At 42.2% G+C, this 23,327-nt stretch overlaps 1 protein-coding gene across 1 annotated transcript in view; it reads right to left on the bottom strand.

The window, feature by feature from the left end:
• Positions 1-815: 815 nt before the first annotated feature.
• Positions 816-23,327, bottom strand: part of LOC124511671 (zinc finger protein 420-like) — a 47,097-nt gene continuing 24,585 nt past the window's right edge. Inside the window, exons 2-7 of the mRNA XM_047079060.1 lie at positions 18,164-18,300; positions 15,336-15,462; positions 14,744-14,839; positions 11,902-11,906; positions 2,519-2,747; positions 816-2,434 (exon numbers count right to left, since the gene is read on the bottom strand). Coding sequence (XP_046935016.1) covers positions 816-2,434; positions 2,519-2,747; positions 11,902-11,906; positions 14,744-14,839; positions 15,336-15,462; positions 18,164-18,300 — 2,213 coding nt within the window. The remainder of the gene's footprint in view (positions 2,435-2,518; positions 2,748-11,901; positions 11,907-14,743; positions 14,840-15,335; positions 15,463-18,163; positions 18,301-23,327) is intronic.

Below are 23,327 nucleotides of genomic sequence, written 5' to 3'. Positions count from 1 at the left end.
CTTTTGTTCTTGTATCATAACTATGATACTGAGGCAGTTGTGAGGTCCAGCTAGAGGTTTGCCACATTCATTACATTGGTAACGTCTCTGTGCAACAGGAACTATGGTAATGAGTAAGGCTTGAGCAGTCTGAAACGTTTTTACCACATTCTTTGTAAGTTTTCTCTGTAGTATGAGTTCTGTGATGTTGGATGAGGCTAAAGTACAGATTAAAAGGCTTGCCAAGGGGCGCCTGGGTGGCTCAGTCGGTTGAGCGTCCGACTTCAGTTCAGGTCACGATCTCACGGTTCGTGAGTTCGAGCCCCGCGTCAGGCTCTGGGCTGATGGCTCAGAGCCTGGAGCCTGATTCTGATTCTGTGTCTCCCTCTCTCTCTGCCCCTCCCCCGTTCATGCTCTCTCTCTGTCTCAAAAATAAATAAACATTAAAAAAAAATTAAAAAAAAATAAATAAAAGGCTTGCCAAATTCTTTGTATTGGTAAGATCATCTCCAGTATATATTCTCTGATGAAGAATCAGGGTTTAAGCTTTGCTTTAGTATCTTGCCACATTCCCAATGGGTATCATTACTCTTCACTATGAATTATCTGATGTGGAATAACAGTGGAGCAGTCCTTAGAAATTCTGTCATAGTCTGAACATTTAGAAGATTTGCTCTAGTATGAATTCTGTGTTAATAAGTCAAAGTTCAACAGTAATCAAAAGTTTTCCCACGCTCTTTACGTTGGTAAAGTTTCTCTCCAAGATGAATTCTGATATGTACATTAAGATGTGTCTGGGGGGAAAAGGCCTTGCCACATTCATTACATTGGTAAGGTCACTCTCCAGTATGAATTTTGTGATGGTTGGTAAGTCTTGAGTGGTGAGTAAAGGCCTTGCCACATTCTTTGCATTGGTAAGGTTTCTCTCCACTGTGAATTCTGTGATGTCTCTTAAGGGCCGATTGACAGTTAAAGGCTTTGCCACATTTACATTGGTAAGGTTTCTCTCCACTGTGAATTTTGTGATGTCGAGTAAGTTCTGAGTGCCCTTTAGAGGCCTTGCCACACTCTTTACATTGGTAATGTTTCTCTCCAGTATGAATTCTGTGATGTACACTAAGATGTGCCTGGCGGGAAAAGGCCTTGCCACATTCTTTACATTGGTAAGGTTTCTGTCCGGTATGGACTCTATGATGCATATCAAGATGTTCCTGGCGGGAAAAGGCCTTGTCACATTCTTTACACTGGTAAGGTTTCTCTCCACTATGAATTCTGTGATGTCTCTTAAGGGCCGATTGCCAGTTAAAAGCTTTGCCACACTCTTTACATTGGTAAGGTTTCTCTCCACTGTGATTTCTGTGATGTACATTAAGATGTGACTGGTGGGAAAAGGCCTTGCCACATTCTTTACATTGGTAAGGTTTCTGTCCGGTATGGACTCTGTGATGTATATCAAGATGTTCCTGGCGGGAAAAGGCCTTGTCACATTCTTTACACTGGTAAGGTTTCTCTCCACTATGAATTCTGTGATGTCTCTTAAGGGCTGATTGCCACTTAAAAGCTTTGCGACATTCTTTACATTGGTAAGGTTTCTGTCCAGTATGAATTCCCTCATGTTGTCTAAGGGATGATTGCTTGTTAAAGGCCTTGCCACATTCTTTACACTGGTAAGGTTTCACTCCAGTATGAATTCTGTGATGCGTCTTAAGGGCTGAGAGCCGGTTAAAGGCTTTACCACATTCTTTACATTGGTAAGGTTTCTGTCCAGTATGAATTCTGTGATGTTCTGTAAGGACTGAGGCCCGGGAAAAGGCCTTGCCGCATTCTTTGCATTGGTAAGGTTTCTCTCCACTATGGATTCTCTGATGTAACTTAAGGGCTGGGTGCCAGTAAAAGCCTTCATCACATTCTTTACATTGGTAAGGTTTCTCTCCAGTATGAATTCTGTAATGCTTTGTAAGGGCTGAGGGCCGGGTAAAGGCCTTGCCACATTGTTTACATTGGTAAGGTTTCCCTCCACTATGAATTCTGTGATGTGTCTTGAGGGCTGAGTGCCAGTTAAAAGCTTTACCACATTCTTTACATTTATAAGGTTTCACTCTGGTATGAATTCTGCGATGTTTTATACAGTTTGACAAGTACCGAAAGGCCTTGCCACATTGTTTACATTGGTAAGCTTTCTCTCCAATATGGATTCTGTGATGTACATTAAGATGTGCCTGGTGGGAAAAGGCCTTGCCACATTTGTTACATTTGTAAGGGTTCACTCCAGTATGAATTTTGCGATGTTGTGTAAAGGTTGAGAGGTACCCAAAGACCTTGTCACATTCGTTACATTGGTAAGATTTCTCTCCAGTATGGATTCTGTGATGTCTCCTAAGGGCTGTGCGCCAGTTAAAGGCCTTGCCACACTCTTTGCATTGATAAGGTTTCTCCTCAGTATGAATCCTGTGATGTTCAGAAAGTTGTGAATGATGCCTAAAGGTCTTACGACATCGTTTACCTTTGGAAGGTGTCTCTGCAGTATGAATTCTTTGATGTCTTGTAAGGGATGAGGGCCGGGTAAAGGACTTGCCATCTTCTTTATCTTGGTACGTTTTCTCTCCAGTATGAATTCTTTGATATCCTGTAAGGGTTGAGAACTGGTTAAAGACATTGCCACATTCTGTACATTGGTAAGGTTTCTCTCCAATATGAGTTAACTTATGTTGAGTAAGGGTTGGGCACAATTTAAAGCTCTTGCCACACTCTTCACATTCATAAGGTTTCTGTCTAGTATGCAGTTGCTGGTGGTCAAAGGCTTTGCCACATACGTTACCTATATAACTTTCCTCTGCTGTACCAGTTGTCTGACCTGTACCGAATCTTGATGAATGACTAAACATGCTCCCAGGTTGATTATATCTGCAATGGTTTCTTCCCTCATGAATCCTCTGATGACCACCAACATTGGAAGACTGGTTAAGAATTTTCCCACATTCAATATATTTATAAAGACTCTCTCTCTTAGGGATAGATACTCCTGTGTGGATAAGGTTGGCGCTTTGATAAAAGACTTCCCCGTATTTATTACATTCATCACCGTTCTCTGGAAAAGGAGTCCCCAGATACCTTTGCCCTTCATTCTCCTCAACCTTGTTCCAGTCTGTTGTTAAGTGTACATTCTCAAGGGAACTGTGTTTATATCTACTCATGACCCTTTTTGGAACAAAGCGTCAATGCATGACTGTGGCAGGAATGTCTCGGTGCCATGTGAAAATATAGCTGACTGAGATCAAAAAAGAGAAAAGTAAAATCATTCTGGGGTACTACTCTCAGAGGAACTTCTGACAACTTCTAATATAGAACCTTAAAATCAATCAGAATATCAGGAAGACAGCTAAGAAGAAACCACCAGGACTTCCTTCTTCCATGGACACGTAAACTTGCACACAAGGCATTGACCACATAGCTTAGTCGAGAATTCTGTAGCATCTCTTGCTGTAGCACAAATCACGTTCTTGTCTCTCAGAAAGTGAAGAAAGTACCGTATGTGCTCAAAATTAGCAGAAGAAAGGCAATTGAAACCTAAGACAGAAATGAAAACTGTAGAATAAAGCAAAAATAGGAACAATCACCAACTTCTGAAAAGTTGGTGTTCAGAAAACCCCCAAAGTCAACAGACCTGTCTCTAATGAAGTCAGAATGATAGAGAAGACTAACTAAAATCAGAAGTGAAGAAGTGAAGGCAGACACAGTATAACTGATCCCATAGAAATAAAAATAAATCTAGCCCACAATAGATAATTATCTGGCAAGAAGTAGATAACAAAGAATGGTTATGACTTTCCAAAAATATAAAACGTACCAGGACTCCATCATGAAGACATCTGTCTGTCTGTCTCCCTAGCGACCTAGCTACCTACTTACCTACCTACATATCAATCTGGGGTGTTTAACACAGCATAGAGATTTTGGGTACCTGGGGGAAAGAAAGGTGCATTTTGGCACACTGTTCAAGTTCATTTGGAGAGTAGAGCAAGAGCCCAGGCATGTACCACAATGGCACTTTGACGCCCTCCCTTACAGCCTTGAGAACTGTACCAGTACTCTTGTGGTCAGAAAGCAGCTCCTGCCCAAGATTTTGGAGGAAAGATCATTCTCCTCTTTTCCACATCCCCAAGAAATGATTGTTCCAACAACTGTGCCTCTGATTTTGAAGAACTAGACATAGATTTCCTCGTATTTGGAGTGTCAGGAGGGGAAGTTGGCACAGCTCCACAGGGTAAGAGGGCTTGATTATGTACAACGGGTGGTCTGCCTTGAACATTTGGTCCTTGCAGGCCTGTCCTGGCAGAATCATTGGTTGCCAGGACCAGAGGCAATCCTGGGGCTCAAGCCTCCATCGTCTGGGGAGGGGCTCATTTGAGATGAGGTAGACTGTGGGCAAGCAGCATCTCAGTTTCCAGGTAAGAGCTAGCCAGTAGATCCTGGTCACCTCACGGTGGTTTTCTATGGCTTTGGGCACATTTTGAATGTAATGGCATTGGGCAGGATATTATTGAACACCTGCCAACAATTGTGATATAATGAGAACTACGGTCCAAGGGGAGAATACTGGTTGTTGCTTTATTGGAATAAGCTATTTTCTTAGGTGACACTAATATTTACACTGACTTTCAAGTTTTTAATAGATCCTAAGGATGAGAATCTTTTTTTTTTTTTAATTTTTTTTTTCAACGTTTATTTATTTTTGGGACAGAGAGAGACAGAGCATGAACGAGGGAGGGGCAGAGAGAGAGGGAGACACACAGAATCGGAAACAGGCTCCAGGCTCTGAGCCATCAGCCCAGAGCCTGACGCGGGGCTCGAACTCACGGACCGTGAGATCGTGACCTGGCTGAAGTCGGACGCTTAACCGACTGCGCCACCCAGGCGCCCCTGAGAATCTTAAAATGATAGAAATGTCTCCCTCCTATCATTTAAAGGATTATAAAATTATTATCCGTATAATTATCCATGTATCCACCTATTAATACTCTACCAAAATACAAAGCTTTCTTTCCTTAGGTACTCTCCAAATTGTGTGTTTTTTTTTAAATGCAATTATAAATGCAGATTATTTTCCTCCTTCCTTATAGTTGGGCATTATTCCATTTCATTGGCTTTCTACCAAAGTATTTTGGGTTGTTCCCAATCTTTGGCTTTTACATAGGGGTGGTGAATACTTGAAGGTCACTGTTGTGCAAGTTTGCAAGTACTGTGTAGGTAAATTTGAGGGAAAACTGTTAGCGAAGAGATGAAAAAGTATACATAATTTTGCTAGATATTGCCAAATTGCCTTCCACAGCTACTTAGATAATTTCACCCCCAATAGCAAGCATGCCTGTTTCTCCCCAAGGTCACCCAGAATGATTGGCACTATTTTGCTGATCTTTTAAGGCACATAGTCTGAGTTCAGTATTTCTGGCTTGAGTCTGCTTCATAGGCCAGCAGTTGTGGCTCTCCCAAATTTCCCTCAGCTAGTGCACCCTTCCCACAATCACTTGGCAATGAATGTGTGTGCAAATGTAAACTAGAGAATTGGGAACCCAAATTCTGCAATGTGAATGAAACACACAAAACGGTCTTTGCCTTTAAGGAGCGCCTGGGTGACTCAGTAGGTTAGCATCAGACTCTTGATTTTGGCTCCTTTCATGATCTCATGGTTTGTGACATCCAGTCCCTTCTCGGGCTCTGTGCTGTCCATGCAGGGCCTGCCTGGGATTCTCTCTTTCCAAAAACAAATAAATATTAAAAACAACAACAGGGGTGCCTGAGCCCCTCAGTCGTTTGAGCAATTGAATTTGGCTCAGTTCACAAACTCGTGGTTAGCCAGTTCAAGCCCCACATTCAGCTCTGCAGGGGGAGAAGGAAATACCAGGAAAAATGAGAAATTCATAAAATAGTTGGGGCACCTGGGTAAGTCAGTCTGTTAAGCGTCTAACTCCTGATTTCAGCTCAGGTCATGATCCCAGAGTTGTGGGATCAAGTCCCGGGTAGGGCTTCACTCCCAGCGAGGAGCCTAAGATTCTGTCTCTCCCACTCTGCCCCTTGCCCCAGCTTGCATGTGTGCTCTCTCTCGCTCAGAATAAATAAACAAATAAGGAAAACTAAAAACTTAAAAATTAGAAATGAGAGACCAGAATAAACAATAACATGGAAAATAATGCCCAGGTTTCTCAAAACAAACAAAAATGGAAATTCTCCAACTCCATTAACTAAGAAAAAAGGAGAGGAAACAAGCACCAAATGGAGAAATGGAACAGAAACCTCACAACAGATAACCACAGAAATATATAGTGTGATAACAGATCACTATCAACAATGATATACTAACAAGTTAGACAAAGTAGAAAAAAATGTAATTTTAAAGAACGCACAAGTTACCAAGATTGAGAAATGAATTTTGAGCTCAAGAAATAAGGAATCTTCTTAGACCATCACAAATATACAAGTTGAATTTGGAATAAAAAACCTCCCGGCATAGGAAAGCCCACAGCCTCTTGCCTTCATTGGTCAATTCTAACAAACATTAAAAAGAAAACAAAATTTAGGGCACTCTTCATCAAAATCTTAAAAATAGAATAGAAGGAACCCATTCAAAATAACCCTAGGAGGCCAGCATTGCCCTGGTACCAATGGGGGGTAATTGCCACACAAGAACAAAATATCTGGTTTGTCCGCCCTGAGTATTGCTACTCTGGCTTTCTTTGGACCTTCATCTGCATGAGGAAGGTTTCTCTATCACCCTCACTTTGTATCTGTGTCTTCAGGTCTGCATGGAGTCTCTTGTAGGCAGCACATAAGATGGGCCTGGGGTTTATTTTTTGTTGTTTTTGTTTGGTTGCTTTATTCCATCCAGAGACCCTATGTGTTTTGATTGGAATGTACAGTACGTTTTCATTGAAAGTATTTATTGATGCATATTTACTGCCATTTTATTACTCCTTTTGTCATTGTATCTAGAAACTTTCTTGATCCTTTTTCTGTGTCACTTTTGGTGTCTTCTTTGCACTTCAAGATTCCCCTTTGACATTTCCTGCAGGGCTAGTTCAGTGGTGAGGAATTCCTTGAGATTTTGCTTGTCTGGGAAACTCTGTCTCTCCTTCCCTTCTGAATGATAGCCTGGCTGGATAGAGAATTCCTGGCTGCCTATTTCTCCCAGTCAGCACGTGGAATAGATGATGCCACTCTCTTCTGGCTTGCCAAGTGTCTGTTGAAGAATCACCAGGTAACCTTATGGTTCTCCCTGATAAGTGAAAGATGTCTTCCTGCTTTGAAGAGTTTTTAATCACCGTATTTTGAAAATTTAATTCTAATATATCTTGGGTCTGCTTTTGTTGATTTTAACGGGAGTTCTCTGTGCCTTCCGGATCTTTTTTTTTTTATTAAAAAAAACTTTTTTTAAGTTTTTACTTTTGAGACAGAGAGAGACAGAACATGAACAGGGGAGGGGGAGAGAGAGAGGGAGACACAGAATCTGAAGCAGACCCTGAAGATGAATCTGAAGCAGGTTCTGAGCTGTCAGCACAGAGCCTGACGTGGGGCTCAAACTCACGGACTGTGAGATTATGACCTGAGCTGAAGTCCGACGCTTAACTGACTGAGCCACCCAGGTGCCCCTGTGCCTTCTGGATCTGTTTCCTTAGGCAGAATAGGGGATTTTTTGGTTATTATTCCTTAAAATATGTTTTCTACCTCCTTTTCTCTTCTTCCAGTACCCTTCTAGTACTATTCCAAAATTTACAAGTACTCCAGATGATTCTGATGAAAGCTAAATTTCACAGCCTCTGCAGGAACTAAGTCAGCGATCATCCTTGACTTGGCCACAGATAAGTGACTCTTAGAAATCTGTGTTTGTGATCATGCTCGTGTGGTCTCACACTCACCATACACAAGAGGTTTACTTTCTTCATAAGTAAACCTGACTCTAATAACACAATCTGTACAAAACATTAATACATGTTATATGTTGTAAAGAGACCAAATATAGCCTTCTCACTATAAATCTGTACTTGCTGGCTTTTACCCTAAGACCACCAGTAACTGCAGGTTTATGCGGTTCTTCCTCAGCAGTCCATGTGCATGTAGAATAAATCCCCGTGCATTACATTTAAGGATATCCTAAATTTAAGGGCTAATTTCAGGGCAAAGTGTGATGGCCTTTTTGTCAAATGCTGTGAAACAGTTCAGAGAACGGGAGCAGTTTGCAAATATCTTATGTGTCCACCAGTGCTATGATTTCTAATTAGCCTAACCCATATATCACAATTCTGGTCCAAGACTTGGAGGGAGTAGTGACTTGGGGAGGAGGGCCTTCCCTGAATGGAAACAGAAAGACTTCAGATCCAGTTCTCTAAGTCCTATCAGATTTACATTGCCTCCTTTGCTGCATGGAACATGGTTCGATGCATGTTGGTGGGGCAGGTACACTGGGACATGAGTGAGCAAGTATGAGGACAATCACGGGCACAGAAAATGCCAGAGCAAAGAAATAACCAGTATAGAGTATACTCTAGGGTGCTTGAGGTATTTTTTTTTTGTTCATTATAATTTTTCTATTATTTTTTCAATTTACATTCAAGTTAGGTAACATATAGTGCAACAATAATTTCAGGTGTAGATTCCTTGATGCCCCTTACCCATTTAGCCCACCCCTCCACCACAACCCCTCCCATAACCCTCTGTTCTCCATATTTAAGAGTCTCTTATGTCTTGTCCCCCTCCCTGTTTTTACACTATGTTTTCTTTCCTTCTTTTTTGTGTTCATCTGTTCTGGGTCTTAAAGTCCTCATATAGTGAAGTCATATGATATTTGTCTTTCTCTAATTTGGCTTAGCATAATACTCTCCAGTTCCTCCACGGACTTGCAAATGGCAAGACGTCATTACTTTTGATTGCCGAGTAATACTCCATTGTGTATATATGTATGTATATATACGTGTGTGTGTGTGTGTGTGTATACACTCCACATCTTCTTTATCCATCCATCAATGGACATTTGGGGTCTTTCCATACTTTGGCTACTGGTGATACTGCTGTTATAAACATTGGGGTGCATGTGCCCCTCTGAAACAGCATACTTTTATCCCTTGGGTAAATACCTAGTAGTGCAATTGCTGGATAGCAGGGTAGTTCTTTTTTTTTTTTTTCAGGAACCACCATACTGTTTTCCAGAGTAGCTGCACCAGTTTGCATGCCCACCAGCAGTGCACAAGAGATCCTCTTTCTCCACATGCTTGCCAAAATCTACTGTTCCCTGAGTTGTTCATGTTAGCCATTCTGACAGGTGTGAGGTGGTATCTCATTGTTCCTACATCACTCTTTAAAATGAATATTCCTTACCTGACTTTGCCAATAGGCCTATGGTATTATGGAAAGACACAAGTAAAAGATACACAACTAGTTCTCTCATTACACTCACATACATACATGATAAAATGCTAATATGCAAAATTAACACCCATCACAGGACATCAGCAGTGGAGAAATAAGGAGGACCGGGAAGTTGCTCCTCCATGGAGACAGAAATGGACTAAATTACCTTGTGAGTGCTCCAGAAGGCAATTAGGAGAACCCCACCCAGGCAGGCAAGTACAAAAGACAAAGAAAAACATCAAAGAGACAAAGTTTGTGACACTGGCCCACAACAGCTACTCACCCTTCCTGACACTCCTTGGCAACACTGTGTGGAAACAGTTACCTCTCATCAGGAGGCGAAAACACAGGAGTGACCTCTATGTTCAGTGATCTGGCTTTTTTGCAGGTGCCTGAGGGACTTGTTTCTGTCATGCAGAACATGGAAGCAGAGGGAATGAGGAGACCTGCTGGATGCACTATGATGGATGCTGAGACAACAGGTGAGCTTTTGTTTACACACTGGAGAGACTACAGAGCTGAGGACAACAGAGGAAGGTATCATGGGCTCTAAAGAAGTAACTATACTTCCGTAAACTGGGAAATTCCAAAAATTCAGACATTACCAATTACTTGTGTTCTCCTGTACAAACAAGTTCGTAAGCCTAAACCCAGAGTTTGTTTTCTTAAATTCACTAATCTCAACAAAAGACCACAAGGCCATAAAGAAATAGAAGAACTTGTTTCACTCACAGGAATGAAATAAATCTCCAAAACTGACCTTGAATTAATTAGGACGTATTAATGGTATGACCAAGAATTCAAGAAGAAAACATCATAAAGATGCCCATGGAGGAAGAAAAGAAAGCAGACAGGCAACTAAATGAGAGCAGAAAAACTATGCATGACCAAAATGTAAACCCAAAGAGGCAAAGTATAAGAAACGATCACCCAGAATTTGGGAGCCCAAGTGGAGAATCTTTGAATTTAAAAATATACTAAGGAGTCAGTAACAGACTTGATCAAGCAGAAGAAAGAACTGGGCAACCTGGAGACCCCTTGTTTTAAATTACCTAAGAGGACCAAAGAAAAATGTGGAAAAGAACAAAGACTCGGGATACATGGGACACCTACAAGTGGACCAATGTGTACATTATGGGGACCCCATAAAGAGAGCAGAGTGAACGGGGGCAGGGAGTTTCCATGAAGAACTAAAGGCTTGTAGTTCCCCTGTATGGGGAAAGAAGAGACAAATTCACAAGCACAGTAAATTCACAGTAGGATAAGTATCAATGGCGGGAGATGGGTGAGGGACAGTTTGCTTGGTGATGGCTATTAAGGAAAACACTTGTTATGATGAGCACTGTATGCAAATGATGAGCCACTGAATGAATTATACTGAAATCAATATTGCACTGCATATTACCTAAATAAATTTAAATAAAAATTGAAGGAAAAAAGACAGGACATGAACACAGTTGTAATTAACCGACCAAAAATGACCAGTGAAAAGAGAATTTTGAAAAGCTTGACAAAGGCAACTTATCTTGTACAACAGAGCTCCTACAAGATTGTTAGTGGGGTTCTCGGCAGGTGTTATAGTAAGAAAAGCATTGAACGATGTATTCAAATACTGAAAGATCAAAAAATATCCACCAAGAATACCCTACCTGGCACAGCTATTTTCCATGCATGTAGAAATGAAGACTTTGCCAAGGCAAAGCCCCTCTAAGTTTATCAGCAGATCTGTCCTACAAGAAATGTTTTTTTTTAACTTTTTAAAAAATGTTTTTATTTATTTTTGAGACAGAGAGAGGCAGAGCATGAGCAGGGGAGGGGCAGAGAGAGAGGGAGACACAGAATCCGAAGTAGGCTCCCGCCTCCGTGCTGTCAGCACAGAGCCTGATGCGGGTCTCGAACTCACAGACTGTGAGATCATGACCTGAGCCGAAGCCGGACACTCAACCGACTGAGCCACCCAGGCGCCCCTATAAGAAATGTTAAAGAAAGTCCTTCTAGTGGCACCTAGGTGCGTCGGTTTGCCAAGTGTCCAACTTTGGCTCAAGTCATGTTCTCACGGTTCGTGACTTCGAGCCCTGTGTTACTATCTTGCTGACGACTTAGTGCCTGGAGCCTGCTTCAGATTCTGTCTCTGTGTCTCTCTCAAAATATAAATAAACATTAAAAAAAATTTTTTTTAAGTCCTTGTTGAACTAAAGAGATTCTAAACAGTAACTGAAAACACATTGTAACCTAAAGCTCTCTGAGAAGTATAAATATTTACACAATTACAGAAACCTGTAGTGTTGTAACAAGGTGGACAAGTCACATTTATTTCTGCTACAGTCTTTTTCTTAAATCAAAGCATAAAAATCAAATCTAGGTAATAATATATGCAATATAAAAATAGAATTTATGATGTCATCAATATAGAGTGGGAGCAGGTGCAGAGATGATAAGTAGAAGAGTTTTGTATAAAATTGACACTATCGGCTTAAAACAGTTTGTTAGGGGCACGAAGGTGGCTCTTTCAGTTATGTGTACAATTCCTGATTTCAGTTAAGGCATGATCTCCCAGTTTGGGAATTCAAGTCCTGAGTTAAGGGTTGATTCAGTGGCTCATTCGGTTAAGTGTTGGACTTCAGCTCAGGTCATGATCTCAGGGTTCATGAGTTTGAGCCCCACATTGGGCTCTGTGCTGTCAGCTCAGAGCCTGGATCCTGCTTCAGATTCTCTGTCTCCCTCTCTCTCTGCCCCACCCCCACTCATATTCTCTCTCTTGCCTTCAAGAGTAAAATAAGACATAAAAAAAAATTAAAAAAAATTGTGACCCTAAAACAAAATACAAAGGTAAAAGCAAAATCCCACCTAAATAATGCTGGGAAATGCTTCCATACAAGGAAGCACATTATTGTGGAATTGCAAGACCAGACAAAATGTAACCCAAAAAATTCTACATAAAAATGATGAAGTATTTAACAGAGGCCCATGATAAATGTAGATATTTTTTAAAGCTTATTTTGAGAGAGAATGCTCTCCTAAAGCAGAGGAGAAACAGAGAAAGAGGGAGAAAGAAAGAATCCCAAGCAGGCTCCACGGTGTCAGCTCAGAGCCCAATGCAGTCCTCAGACTCCTGAATCGTGAGATCATGACCGGAGCCCAGGCTCCCCTAGCTATAGCTCTAATTTTCAACTGTGACTGTGTACCCATGAAAAAGGAACATTTTCAATTACTGGCATGTCTTCACGGGCATTACAATTGTCAAGAATGTTCCTTAAAATCAACCATGGAAACCTCTAATGAAAACTGTTGTGAATTAAGCACTTAAGACATTACACAATGTGTTATGTTAATAGTTCCTTCCTATCACACAGATTTCAGGGTATAATCCATTGTTCATTTTTTTAATGTGTATGTATCTTAGAGAGAGAGAGAGAGAGCGCGAGCACAAGCCAGGGAGACTTAGAGAGAGAGGCAGACACAGAATCCGAAGCAGGCTCCAGGCTGTGTGAGATCTCAGCACAGAGCCAGACATGGGGCTCAAAGTCACAAACTGCAAGATCATTTCCTAGGCTGAAGTTGAAGGCTTAACCAACTGAGCTATGCAGGTGCCCTAAAATCCATTCTTTAGAATCAAGCAAACAAAAACCTTTCATTTCTTTTTTGTGAATGTTTAAAAAGCTTGAGAGAGAAAGGGAGAGAGGGAGGGAGGGTGGGAGAGAGAGAGAGAGAGAAGGGAATTCCAAGCGGGCTCCACACTGGGTACAGAACTGGACTTAGGGCTTAAATTCAAACCATGAAGTCATGACCTGAGTTGAAATCAAAGAGTCAGATGCTCAACCCTCTGAACCACACAAGTGCCCCAAAACCTTTCATTTCTAAATAAACAAACACAATCAAAAATGTAAAACAGGCCAACAATCGCTTTATAAAAAAAATCTTTGGTATTAAATTCAGATACATTCTGATGAAAGTAAAAAAATAATAAGTGATTTTTTCTCACGTGAAATGACATTTATAATTAACTCTTTTTCTAAACATAGGACGTTTCCTAATTGTCTGCCTCATTTCTTATTAAGCAAATGCCCATGGTATATCAGGACTTTTGATATAACACATCATAAAGGAATCTCTTATACAACGACTCAGAGTGAAAACATGACAAAGTCACAGGGACTTCATATTATACAAGATAAGTTCATAAAAGGATTCAATTAAGAAATAAAGTAACAATTGAGACTTTATTATAGGCTGTGAGTTTTCACTTCTAAATATCCTAGCTCCCCTATGGCATTAATTTATATAGAATTATATGAAAATAATAGGTTCTTTAAATTATTTCACCATTGAGGAATGCAAACCATTGAGTGGAAATTTCTTATTTTACTTAATACAAAGAAAATGAAAGTTTATTTAGACAGAGAGATAAAGAGCAGTGTGGAAAGGGCAGAGAGAGAGAGCAGGGAGAGGGGGAGGGAAGGAGGGGTGGTGGGAGGGAGGGAGAAACCAAGCACCATCTGGGCTGTCAGCCCAGGACCCTATGTGGGGCTTGAACTCAGAAACCCTGAGATCATGCCCTGAGCCAAACCAAGAGTTGGACTCTTAACCAACTGAGTCACCCAGGCATCCTGAACTTTCTTTTCTTTTTTTTTTAATATTAATTTTTGAGAAACAGAGAACATGTGCCAGACAGACAGAGAGGCAAAGGATCCCAAATGGGTTCTTCACTGACAGCAAGAGAGGCTGATGCAGGGCTCAAATTCAAACTGTCAGATCATGGCTTGAGCTCAACCCAGACACTTAACCAACTGAGCCAACCAAGCAACCCAAGAAATGAACTTTTGAAGTGAAACAAAGAATGAGATTTCCTCGTATTAGGGAGTTGCTTTATCACCTGATGTGATTACTGGGTCTGTATTTTGTATGATTAAAATGAAAGCCACCTTAATCCTGGAGAGGATCAACCCGAAAACTTGTGATGTCTCCCTCTAGCGTTCCTGGGATTTCTGCACCTCACCTCAAGGTGCCCACCACTATCCTGACACACTTCACACAAGAAGCAAAACGAAGTCAGAAATGCATTAGCGTACAGTTCCTCAGAAATACAGAGATTTCCGCAAGACCTCAAAGCAAATGGAGAACCAGTTAGATTATGGAGGACCTCACTGTGGATGTGAAGAACCCTCAGTGGAACTGAAGGAGAATCCTTAGAGAACGGAAAGCATGGTATGTTGGAAAGCAGATGTCCCATGTGAGAGGAAGAGCCCTGAAACTGGCCTTTTCAACCTAATTTCCATTCAAGGAGAGCTGCTCAACCACATTCTGAGATCCAGTTCCTCCTTCACGACTGGACCTCACCTCTGTCATCCGCTTCAGTTCCACCTACCTGGGTGTGTAGCTACTGTCTCCTTTCTCTTCACAGCCCAGACATCCCTCTTGTGTTCCAAAAAGATGACCAGGTCTGGCTTTGACACAACAAGACCTGTTTATTAGAAAAAAAAGAGTGTGAGTGTGGTTGGGGATTCTAAGTTCTGATCCACTATTGTGCTTAGTAGAGCAGAGAGGACAGAGTAGAAGCTTGAAAATGATTTCCCAAATGCTGTGGGCCAACATCCTCTTTAGAACACGCAGGATGAAGTTTCCATGTTCAGATCTTGACCTCCACTTCCGAGTACTACCATGACAATAATGAGTAGAAATCGGTATTTAAGACAAAAGAGATACCGTTTTATGCCACTTAGCCATTAGAATTGTCATTAATGTATAGAAATGATGATGTTACCCTAAGGAAGGAAGGTAAAGCTGAAAAGGAAACACCATGGAGATTTTTCTGTACATCCACAAACCCCTACTTCTTTCCCTGACTGCAGGGATCTGAATCCCAGTCATGCAAAGAGGAAGATTCCAAGAGACAGTCTTCAAGGGAAGGAACAAATCCCTGAGTGTGGTTTGGGCCATGTGGAAGGAGTTATCCTCACCCAAGAAAAGGAGGTGTCCGTAGTTCTCTAACATCACATCCCTGTACAGTTCCCACTGACTGTGGTTCAGGCACCCCAACTCTTTCCGAGAAAATTCTATGGCCACATCCCTGAATGTCAGCAATCCCTGCAATAAAAAACACAGTTATCAAGTGGCCACAGGCAGAGTTCCTAATGCTAGGTCAAATGAAAGAGGCAGTTAATGTCACCAGCCGGCCTCCAAGACCTGACTTTAATGCTTGTGCTTGTACCCACCGATCTTAGTTCCACATTGTACTTAACCTCTTTTTCTATCTTATCTTTTACTTCACAAAAAACTCCCCATGGGTATAGTCTCCTGTAGTGGAAACAGAAACCATCCAACAAAAGGTAATGACTGCCCTGAGGAAGAGCTTGGATGAGCTCAGTTGGAGATTAACCCCTGACTCACACCTAAGCAAATGCATAATAGACTAAGCTACGGAGTGAGTACAGTTACCTTCATCTCATACATACATTATATTTTACATCTTATGTCTTTGAGTGAGAAAGAGCGTGCCCAAGTGGGGGTGGGGCAGAGAGAGAGAGACAGAATCCCAACCAGGGTCCATGCTCAGAGTGGAGCCTGATCTCAGGACTTTCATCCTGACCTGAGCCTAAATTAAGAGTAGGACGCTCAATGGACTCAGCCACCCAGGAGCTCCCTTTAACCTCATTATAATCCTAAAATCTCACCCAAGGAGGAGCACAAACCTCATTTCCTATGAAATATGCACAGTATGTACACAACTGTTCTCTTAAGGCTTATGTGCAACCTTATACTCCACTTGACATAAGATGATGGCCTCCCCTTTCTGGATATCCACGCTAACCCTAAATGAAAGGACACCATTCCCCCTTCCTCCGTGAGTATCTGATTTGGAAGTTCCTCCCTGTGATTTCCTTGTTTCTTGTAAATCATTTTTGCTTTGCTCACATCCTCACCTGGTATAGTTTTTTGTGATCCACCAACGACTGAACTTCTGTTAGTTCAGTTAGATCAGGAGAACTGGTTCTGGCTTAGGTGAGGTTCCTGCTTGATGAGGTAAGATTATTTGTCACCCAGTATTATGCTCTAGTATATTCTTTACCTTGGAGGTAGGAACCTTTATAAATACTGTGTTTATTCAAGAGAATTTGTAAAATGAAGGCATCAACACAGGCATATACATTTTGAATATTGTATTTACATCATACAGTACATGTGCTATCTATTTCTTCAATGGAAGAAGATAGATAGTTTCTCCTCCTTAGAAACTACAAGGAAGGGGTGCCTGGGTGGCTCAATCAAGCTTCTGACTTTTGAATTAGGCTGAGGTCAAGACCTCTTGATTTGGGCGTTCGAGCCCTGTGTCCCACTCAGTGCCGGCTCTGTGTCACCTACTTGGGAAGTGGCTCTCTCTTGGCCACTCCCCTGCTCTCACTCTCTCTCACTCTCAAAATAAACTTAAAAACTTAAGAAAGAAAAAAAATCTACAAGGTGAAAAAAATACAAGAAAAGTGAAACTAGGAGAAAGATATTTCCAGTTTAAATGTGAAGGTGTCTGGAAATTACTCAGGGAATCTGGCTGAAATCATTACAACTGATAAGAAAAATATGAACATTACAGGGGAGGAATCTGGCAGAGAGCACAAACCCAAGTGATAGAAGATAACATCAGCTGTAAGGAAACAAATGGTATCAGTGCCTAAGGCACACCTCAGGACACGGGATCTCCGGTGTGCTCTTGTGACCCCAAACAGTAAATCACAATATAAACAAGTTAAGGACACAGTGGATGTATACAGACTCTATCGCATATACTTGCCATGTCCTTGAATATCTAGGATACCTTAAAGTAGCTTTTCCACATCCTCAAGAGCAGGAACATTCTAAGTTATTCTGTGACTCATATCCATCTTATGTATTTGTGCATTTTCATAATCCTCCTCTACCCGGGGCAGAGAAAGCATTCGGATAATACCTACATAGGAATGGTTTTCCTTGATTGCTATCCCAGGACCAGACCCCATCAGCAACAGGACACTTGGCCTCAACACCTTCCTCTCTGGATCTGTCACAAAGGGAATATTTTCAATACTTGTAGGAATTTAATTCAAAGTGACAACTGTTGTTGCCCTACTAGAAGCCAGGTTGGAGAAAAGGGAGAGAGGTCTCTGGGATATAGGGGAGGAGTGTTCTGAAGACATAACCTAGAATATCATTTCTGAAATGTTCAAAATTAGGTGAAAACCTGGGGCATCTGGGTGGCTCAGTAGGTTGAGCGTCCGACTGCGGCTCAGGTCATGGTCTCGTGGTCTGTGAGTTCGAGCCCTGCATCGGGCTCTGTGCTCAGAGCCTGGAGCCTGTTCCAGATTCTGTGTCTCTGTCTCTCTCTGACCCTACCCTGTTCATGCTCTCTGTCTCTGTCTCAACAATGTAAACGTTGAAAAAAATTAAAGAAAAAATTAGGTGAAAACTTAAAGCAGAACCATAAGAACTAAACAAATAAAACCATTGGTATTTAAAATTGTTTCATTTAGAGAGAGAGAGAGAGAGAGAGAGAGAGAGAGAGAGAGAGAGAGAGAGAGAATGCATGCAAATGGAGGACAGGGACTCAGGTAGAGAGAGAAAATCTTAAGTAGGCTCCAAGCTCAGAAGGAACCCTGATGCAGGGCTGGATAGCAGGTCCCTGGGATCAAGACCTGAGCCTAAATCAAGAGTCATATGCTCAACTGAATGAACCACCCAGGTGCCCTGCAATTTCTACATGCATGGATTATCCTGAGAACAAGGTGACAGGTCCTCTTGCAATGGACTCAAGGCTTACCTGAGAATTGGCCATTTCTCCTTTCCTCTCCTCTTCAAGATTTTTCTCAGAAGATTTTTGTGGAGAAATCCCAGCTGAAGTGGGAGCAAATGCCTTTAAAGCCACCACTGCAACCTCTTCACCAGTAGCCTGGTCACCTGCAGGCAGGGCTTTGAAATGCAAAAAAGACCCAAGTTCCTCATCATTTGTGTCAGGAGCTATTCAGAAACTACGGTGTCCCACGTGGAGACCAGCCTCTGAGTTTCCTGTCTCTGCTTTGGGGGGGGGCCTCCCCTCCCACAGAAGCCCACAAATTCTGCTTGAGCATAGGAGCAGTGTGTTACATGGACCTGACCCTCCCCATCTCCTGTACCGGAGACCCTTGAGCCAAAGGCTGCACTCAACTCTGATAAATTAATGGGAAGCCTTTCTGCTTAACTCTGGCTTCCCTTCACATTTTGATAGGAAAAGATAGGATTCAGTAGGGAGAAAGGGAATCATTAGGACCTGAGGTCCTGGGTGGGGAAAACACATTTTGGAACAATGCTGAGAATGTCTGACTACAGAAAACCCCCTCAGGTGTAAGGTTCCTCTTAAGAATGTGGCAGACACCACCTACTCCCCCTCAGGAATTTGACTAAAGACCTAACTAAAAACTGGTAGTAGATGATAAAGCTTAAAACCCACAAGGAGCAATATGGCCATAGACCACCCCTCCTGCAATGGAAATGAGCAAAGCACCTGGAGTTGTTAATCCAGTATGCGTAGGACTTGAGAAGGAACAAGGGGGAAGGGAAGAGGGAGAGACCAGAACCTTATATCACAAAGGCCCTTGCCTATTGTCACTGGTATTCACATTCCAATGCCCCCTTTCTGAAAAGAGAGCTTTCCTACTACCCTTCCTCTCTTATACTTTAATAAAGTTTTGCCTGTTGCTCATTTTGTGTCCACCTCTTTATTCTTTGAATCGGTGAGAAAACAAATCCCTGAATCCTGGGTATTGATGCAAAAAATCCCATAAGAGAATCCCCTGGAGCACTTCACTAAAACAACACTTGTTTCCACCCACACCAGTTGAGGGAATCTGAGGGGGAGGGTAGCAGCAATGATTATTAATGCAAACTCCACACAGGATCCTATTGGGAAGCATTTGGGAAGTGAGCAAGCAAAACACAGTAACCATACGTATGGTTAGTGTCCAGATTTAAATCCATGCCTTCTCCACTGATCAGAGTTTCTGTAAATTTACACATTCTCCTCCATTTGCTTCACAGAAGGACACACATTTACAAATGGAGCTTTCCCTGATACATGCGAATGAGCAAGTTTTGGGGTGATAGTGGGGTGGTCCAGAGCTGATGGCCAAGAAAGAATTCTTGAAGACATCTTTGGTGCACCCAGGTGATTTTATTCAAGTATGGGGACAGGGCCCATAATCAGGAAGAGGTGCCCTGGGACCCTGAAGAGACCCTGACTTTACACTTGGGAACTGGGGGAGGTGAAGTCAAGGAGTAGTTTCCAATGAGTTTTTTTCCTATGCTAATCAAGACTCACAGGATACCTAGACCTAGTTATTGTGAAGCTAAAGTTGTTTTTCCCTCTAGGAAAGCATTAACATTAAGACAGTAAAGAATTGCTGGAAAAACTTTTACTCCGCCTGTCTCAAGTAGTTGTCCATGGGCTGCAGGTTATAAGGAAATTTAATTTTATCTGCCATTTCCTTCAGTCTTTGTTTCCCTCATCAACTGCCAAATAATCATCCAAATAGGACATACTTTTCAAACTCCCAATGGCCACAAACAAGAATTCAATTCGAATTGTTCATTATTTTCATTGACATTTGGTGTTACACTATTTTCTTTTTTAGCTATTCTAAAAAATATTGAGTGGTTTCTCACAGTAAATATCAAGTGGTCTTAATACTGTTGCACTGGTGGCTCAAACAGAAATCGCTTAAAAGTATAAAGTTGAACAAAAATAAAAATGGCGGCATTAAACCATCAGCGAGGCTTGACTTTTAACCAAGTAGGATTTTTCTTCTCTTGGGAAATCCTCCCTTCATCTCGTCTTAGCCTTAAAAATTTTTTTTAATATTTGAGAGAGAGAGAGAGACAGACAGAGAGGGCACATGAGTGGGGGAAGAGCAGAGGGAGACTGAGGATCTGACCCAGGTTCCACACTCACAGCAGAGAGCCTGATGTGGGGCTTGAACTCACAAATTGTGAGATCATGACCTGAGCCAAAGTGGGATGCCTAAATGACTGAGCCACCCAGGCGCCCCTCTTAGCCTTTTTAAAATGAGAAACCCAGGACCACACTGAAAACATGATGAACAAGGATGGCAACACAAACACAGTAACTGTCGAAACCGGATGGTTCCTGTATTTCCCTACAACCCCCCAACCCCTTCCTCTGGGTTGGCTTGCAGTTCTCAAGACCCTAACCTGCTGCAGCCTCCTTTACCTGGCAAAGCAAGAAAGCTATTGTTCCTCTTTATCCCAAACTCTGTCTTCATATTATATTTTGGCTCTGAAGTACAGAGGTGAGTTTTCAGCAAGAGAGTGAATGTGTAGGAGAGGAAAATATTTTTCTTCACCTTTTCTCAGTTGTTTAGTAATTCCAATAATTAAGCTGACATAAGACAGTTCCACAAGAGAAAAATATTTAATTATAGGAACATCAGTGGTATGAGGCTCAAAGTCAGGCAGGCGATGCTTACATTCCATTGGGTCTTAAGGAGAGGGGATAGGCTTTAGAATTTCAAAAAGGGGGAAGTGCATTCAGAGGAAAAAGTAAAGAGTAAATGTTTGCCAAACCAATGTTTGCTATGCCATGCAGGTAATGCTTTATAAAAAGTTCCTGTCTGGTAATAGCTCTTTTCCAGGTAGAGGTCCCTCATCTAATTTATGGTTTGTCTAAAAGCCTCAGAAAACAGGCAAATCTTTCCCTTTGCAGCAACGGAATAATCCCAGAGGACATTTTAAGTTAAATGAGCCCCACACAGCAAAATACACACTGTAGGAAATCACATATATGTGGAATATATATAAAAAGACAAAAATGTAGAAGATTAGCATGTTTATTGCCAGGGGCTGAGGATGGGGAATTGTTCAGACATTGGATCAAATGATAAAAGGTATACTTACACAGGATGTGTAAGCACAGAACATGTACAGCATGGTGACTATATATATATATATATATATATATATATATATATAAAATGTATCTATATTTTAATTTTTTACATTTATTTACTTTTGAGAGACAGACAGATCACAAGTGGGGGAGGGGCAGAGAGGGAATGAGACAAGGAATCCGAAGCAGGCCCCAGGCTCTGAGGTGTCAGCACAGAGTCCAATGTGGGGATTATACTTGCAAACTGGGAGATCATGACCTGTGCAGGAGTCACGCTTAACCCACTGAGCCCCCCAGGCACCCCTGATGGTGACTATATTTAATACTAGTGTATTACATATTTAAAAAATTTCTTTTTAACATTTATTCATCTTTGAGAGACAGAGAGAGACAGAGTATGAATGGGGAAGGGCCAGAAGAGGGAAACACAGAATCTGAAGCAGGCTCCAGGCTCCGAGCTGTCAGCACAGAGCCCGACGTGGGGCTCAAACTCATGAACTGCAAGATCATGACCCGAGCCCAAGTCGGACACTCAACTGACTGAGCCATCCACGTGCCCCAATACTAATGTATTATAAATGTGAAATTTGCTAGGAGAGACTATCATAAGTGTTCTCAACACACACACACGCACACACATTTAACTATGGAAAGTGAGGTGTATGTTTATTAGATTGTTTTAGGTAATTACTTTCTAAGTGGGACACAAGGGTGCAGGAGCATTTGGCTCCAGGGGTCCCAGAAAGACCCAGTTGCCACTCATGGCCGACCAAGTTAAAGGCAAGAAAGAGGACTTCCACTAACACAATTTTGATATCAAACTTTCTCATTGGGTGCTTTCCATCATGTGTCTCGTGGCTCAGGAAAAAGACTCTCAGGAGAATGGGAACTACCCCCTCCAGCCACAAGGAGTACCCTGAGTCAGAAAGACCCCACCTGTGATGGACTCCAAGACAATGACTTAAACTTCATTGCCTACCTGCAGGCACCCACTCACTTTTGCCCATCCTCCCCTGCCCCCCGCCCCCGTTTCCCTTATATAAACCTGAAAGTGTTTCTAGCACATTGAAGATGGTCTTTGAGCCATCAGTCAGCTATCTTCCCAGTGCTGGCCTCCTTGAAATACCTTCTTTTCTTGTTTCATCACCTCTGCCTTTGGTTTGTCAGTGGTGAGTGGCCAGAACTGGTCTGTTTGAGACCCCAGAGACAGGTGGTCTTGTGGGTCTCCCTTCATGTCAGTTACTCAGAGAGAGATCCGTGGTGGCAAAATCAGAAAGGGATTTTCTTCAGGGAGGTCAACAATGAGAAGGCAGTACACTAATATCTCAAACACTGTACTGGTTTCCAAACTGCTGAACATACTTCCAGGTTCATATAAGGAAAAAATGTAGGACAAAAGAAAGAGGGGAAGCTGATTAAAGCAGGTATTAGGGGCCAGCTAGATGTCTGAGGCCAGATAATCCCCACGCATGATTTTGGCTTCTGTAATCTTGCTTGCCTCTTGCATCCGCCAAATGCCAGCGTAGTACAACCAAAAAGTGCCCCGCCCTTTTTTTCCTCAAACCCCTGTATTCCCACCCATAAAAAGAGACTGACACTAGGGCCACGGGTTCAGCCTTTGGAGGTGATACACCGGGCCAGCACCAGTGCAAAATAAACAGTCTTTCCTGATTCCCAAGTGTGTGTCGCTGGTCTCTTCCTGCACACCAAATATTTGCTGTAACATTTTTGGTGCATTGGACAGGAGGTTGACAGCTGCAATGGCCTTTTGAGCCACCATGGTCAGAAACCAGTGGAGAGTCCACTCATGTGGGCTCCTGTGAGGGAAAGGAAGGCAGCCACTGGTGGTTTCACTGGACCCCAACCCTCGCTGGGCAGGACAATAGTCAGCCACTACTGCACTCAAACGGATTCCAGGAGCAATCAGAAAATTCTGCCAGAATGGGACATCAAATGGGGTAAGTGTCCCCAGGACCCCAGGACCGAGTTCAGGCCCACCCTACAGGCAGAAGGGAAACTTGATCACTTCCTGGGCAACATAGTTGCA

Source organism: Lynx rufus, unplaced genomic scaffold, assembly GCF_022079265.1.
Source record: "Lynx rufus isolate CCGP_SWC_20201006 ecotype Redwood Valley unplaced genomic scaffold, mLynRuf1.p SCAF_16, whole genome shotgun sequence".
NCBI classification, from domain to species: Eukaryota; Metazoa; Chordata; class Mammalia; order Carnivora; family Felidae; genus Lynx; species Lynx rufus.
Note: the sequence above shows the minus strand (reverse complement) of the source record. Positions and strands in the feature narration are given on the sequence as shown.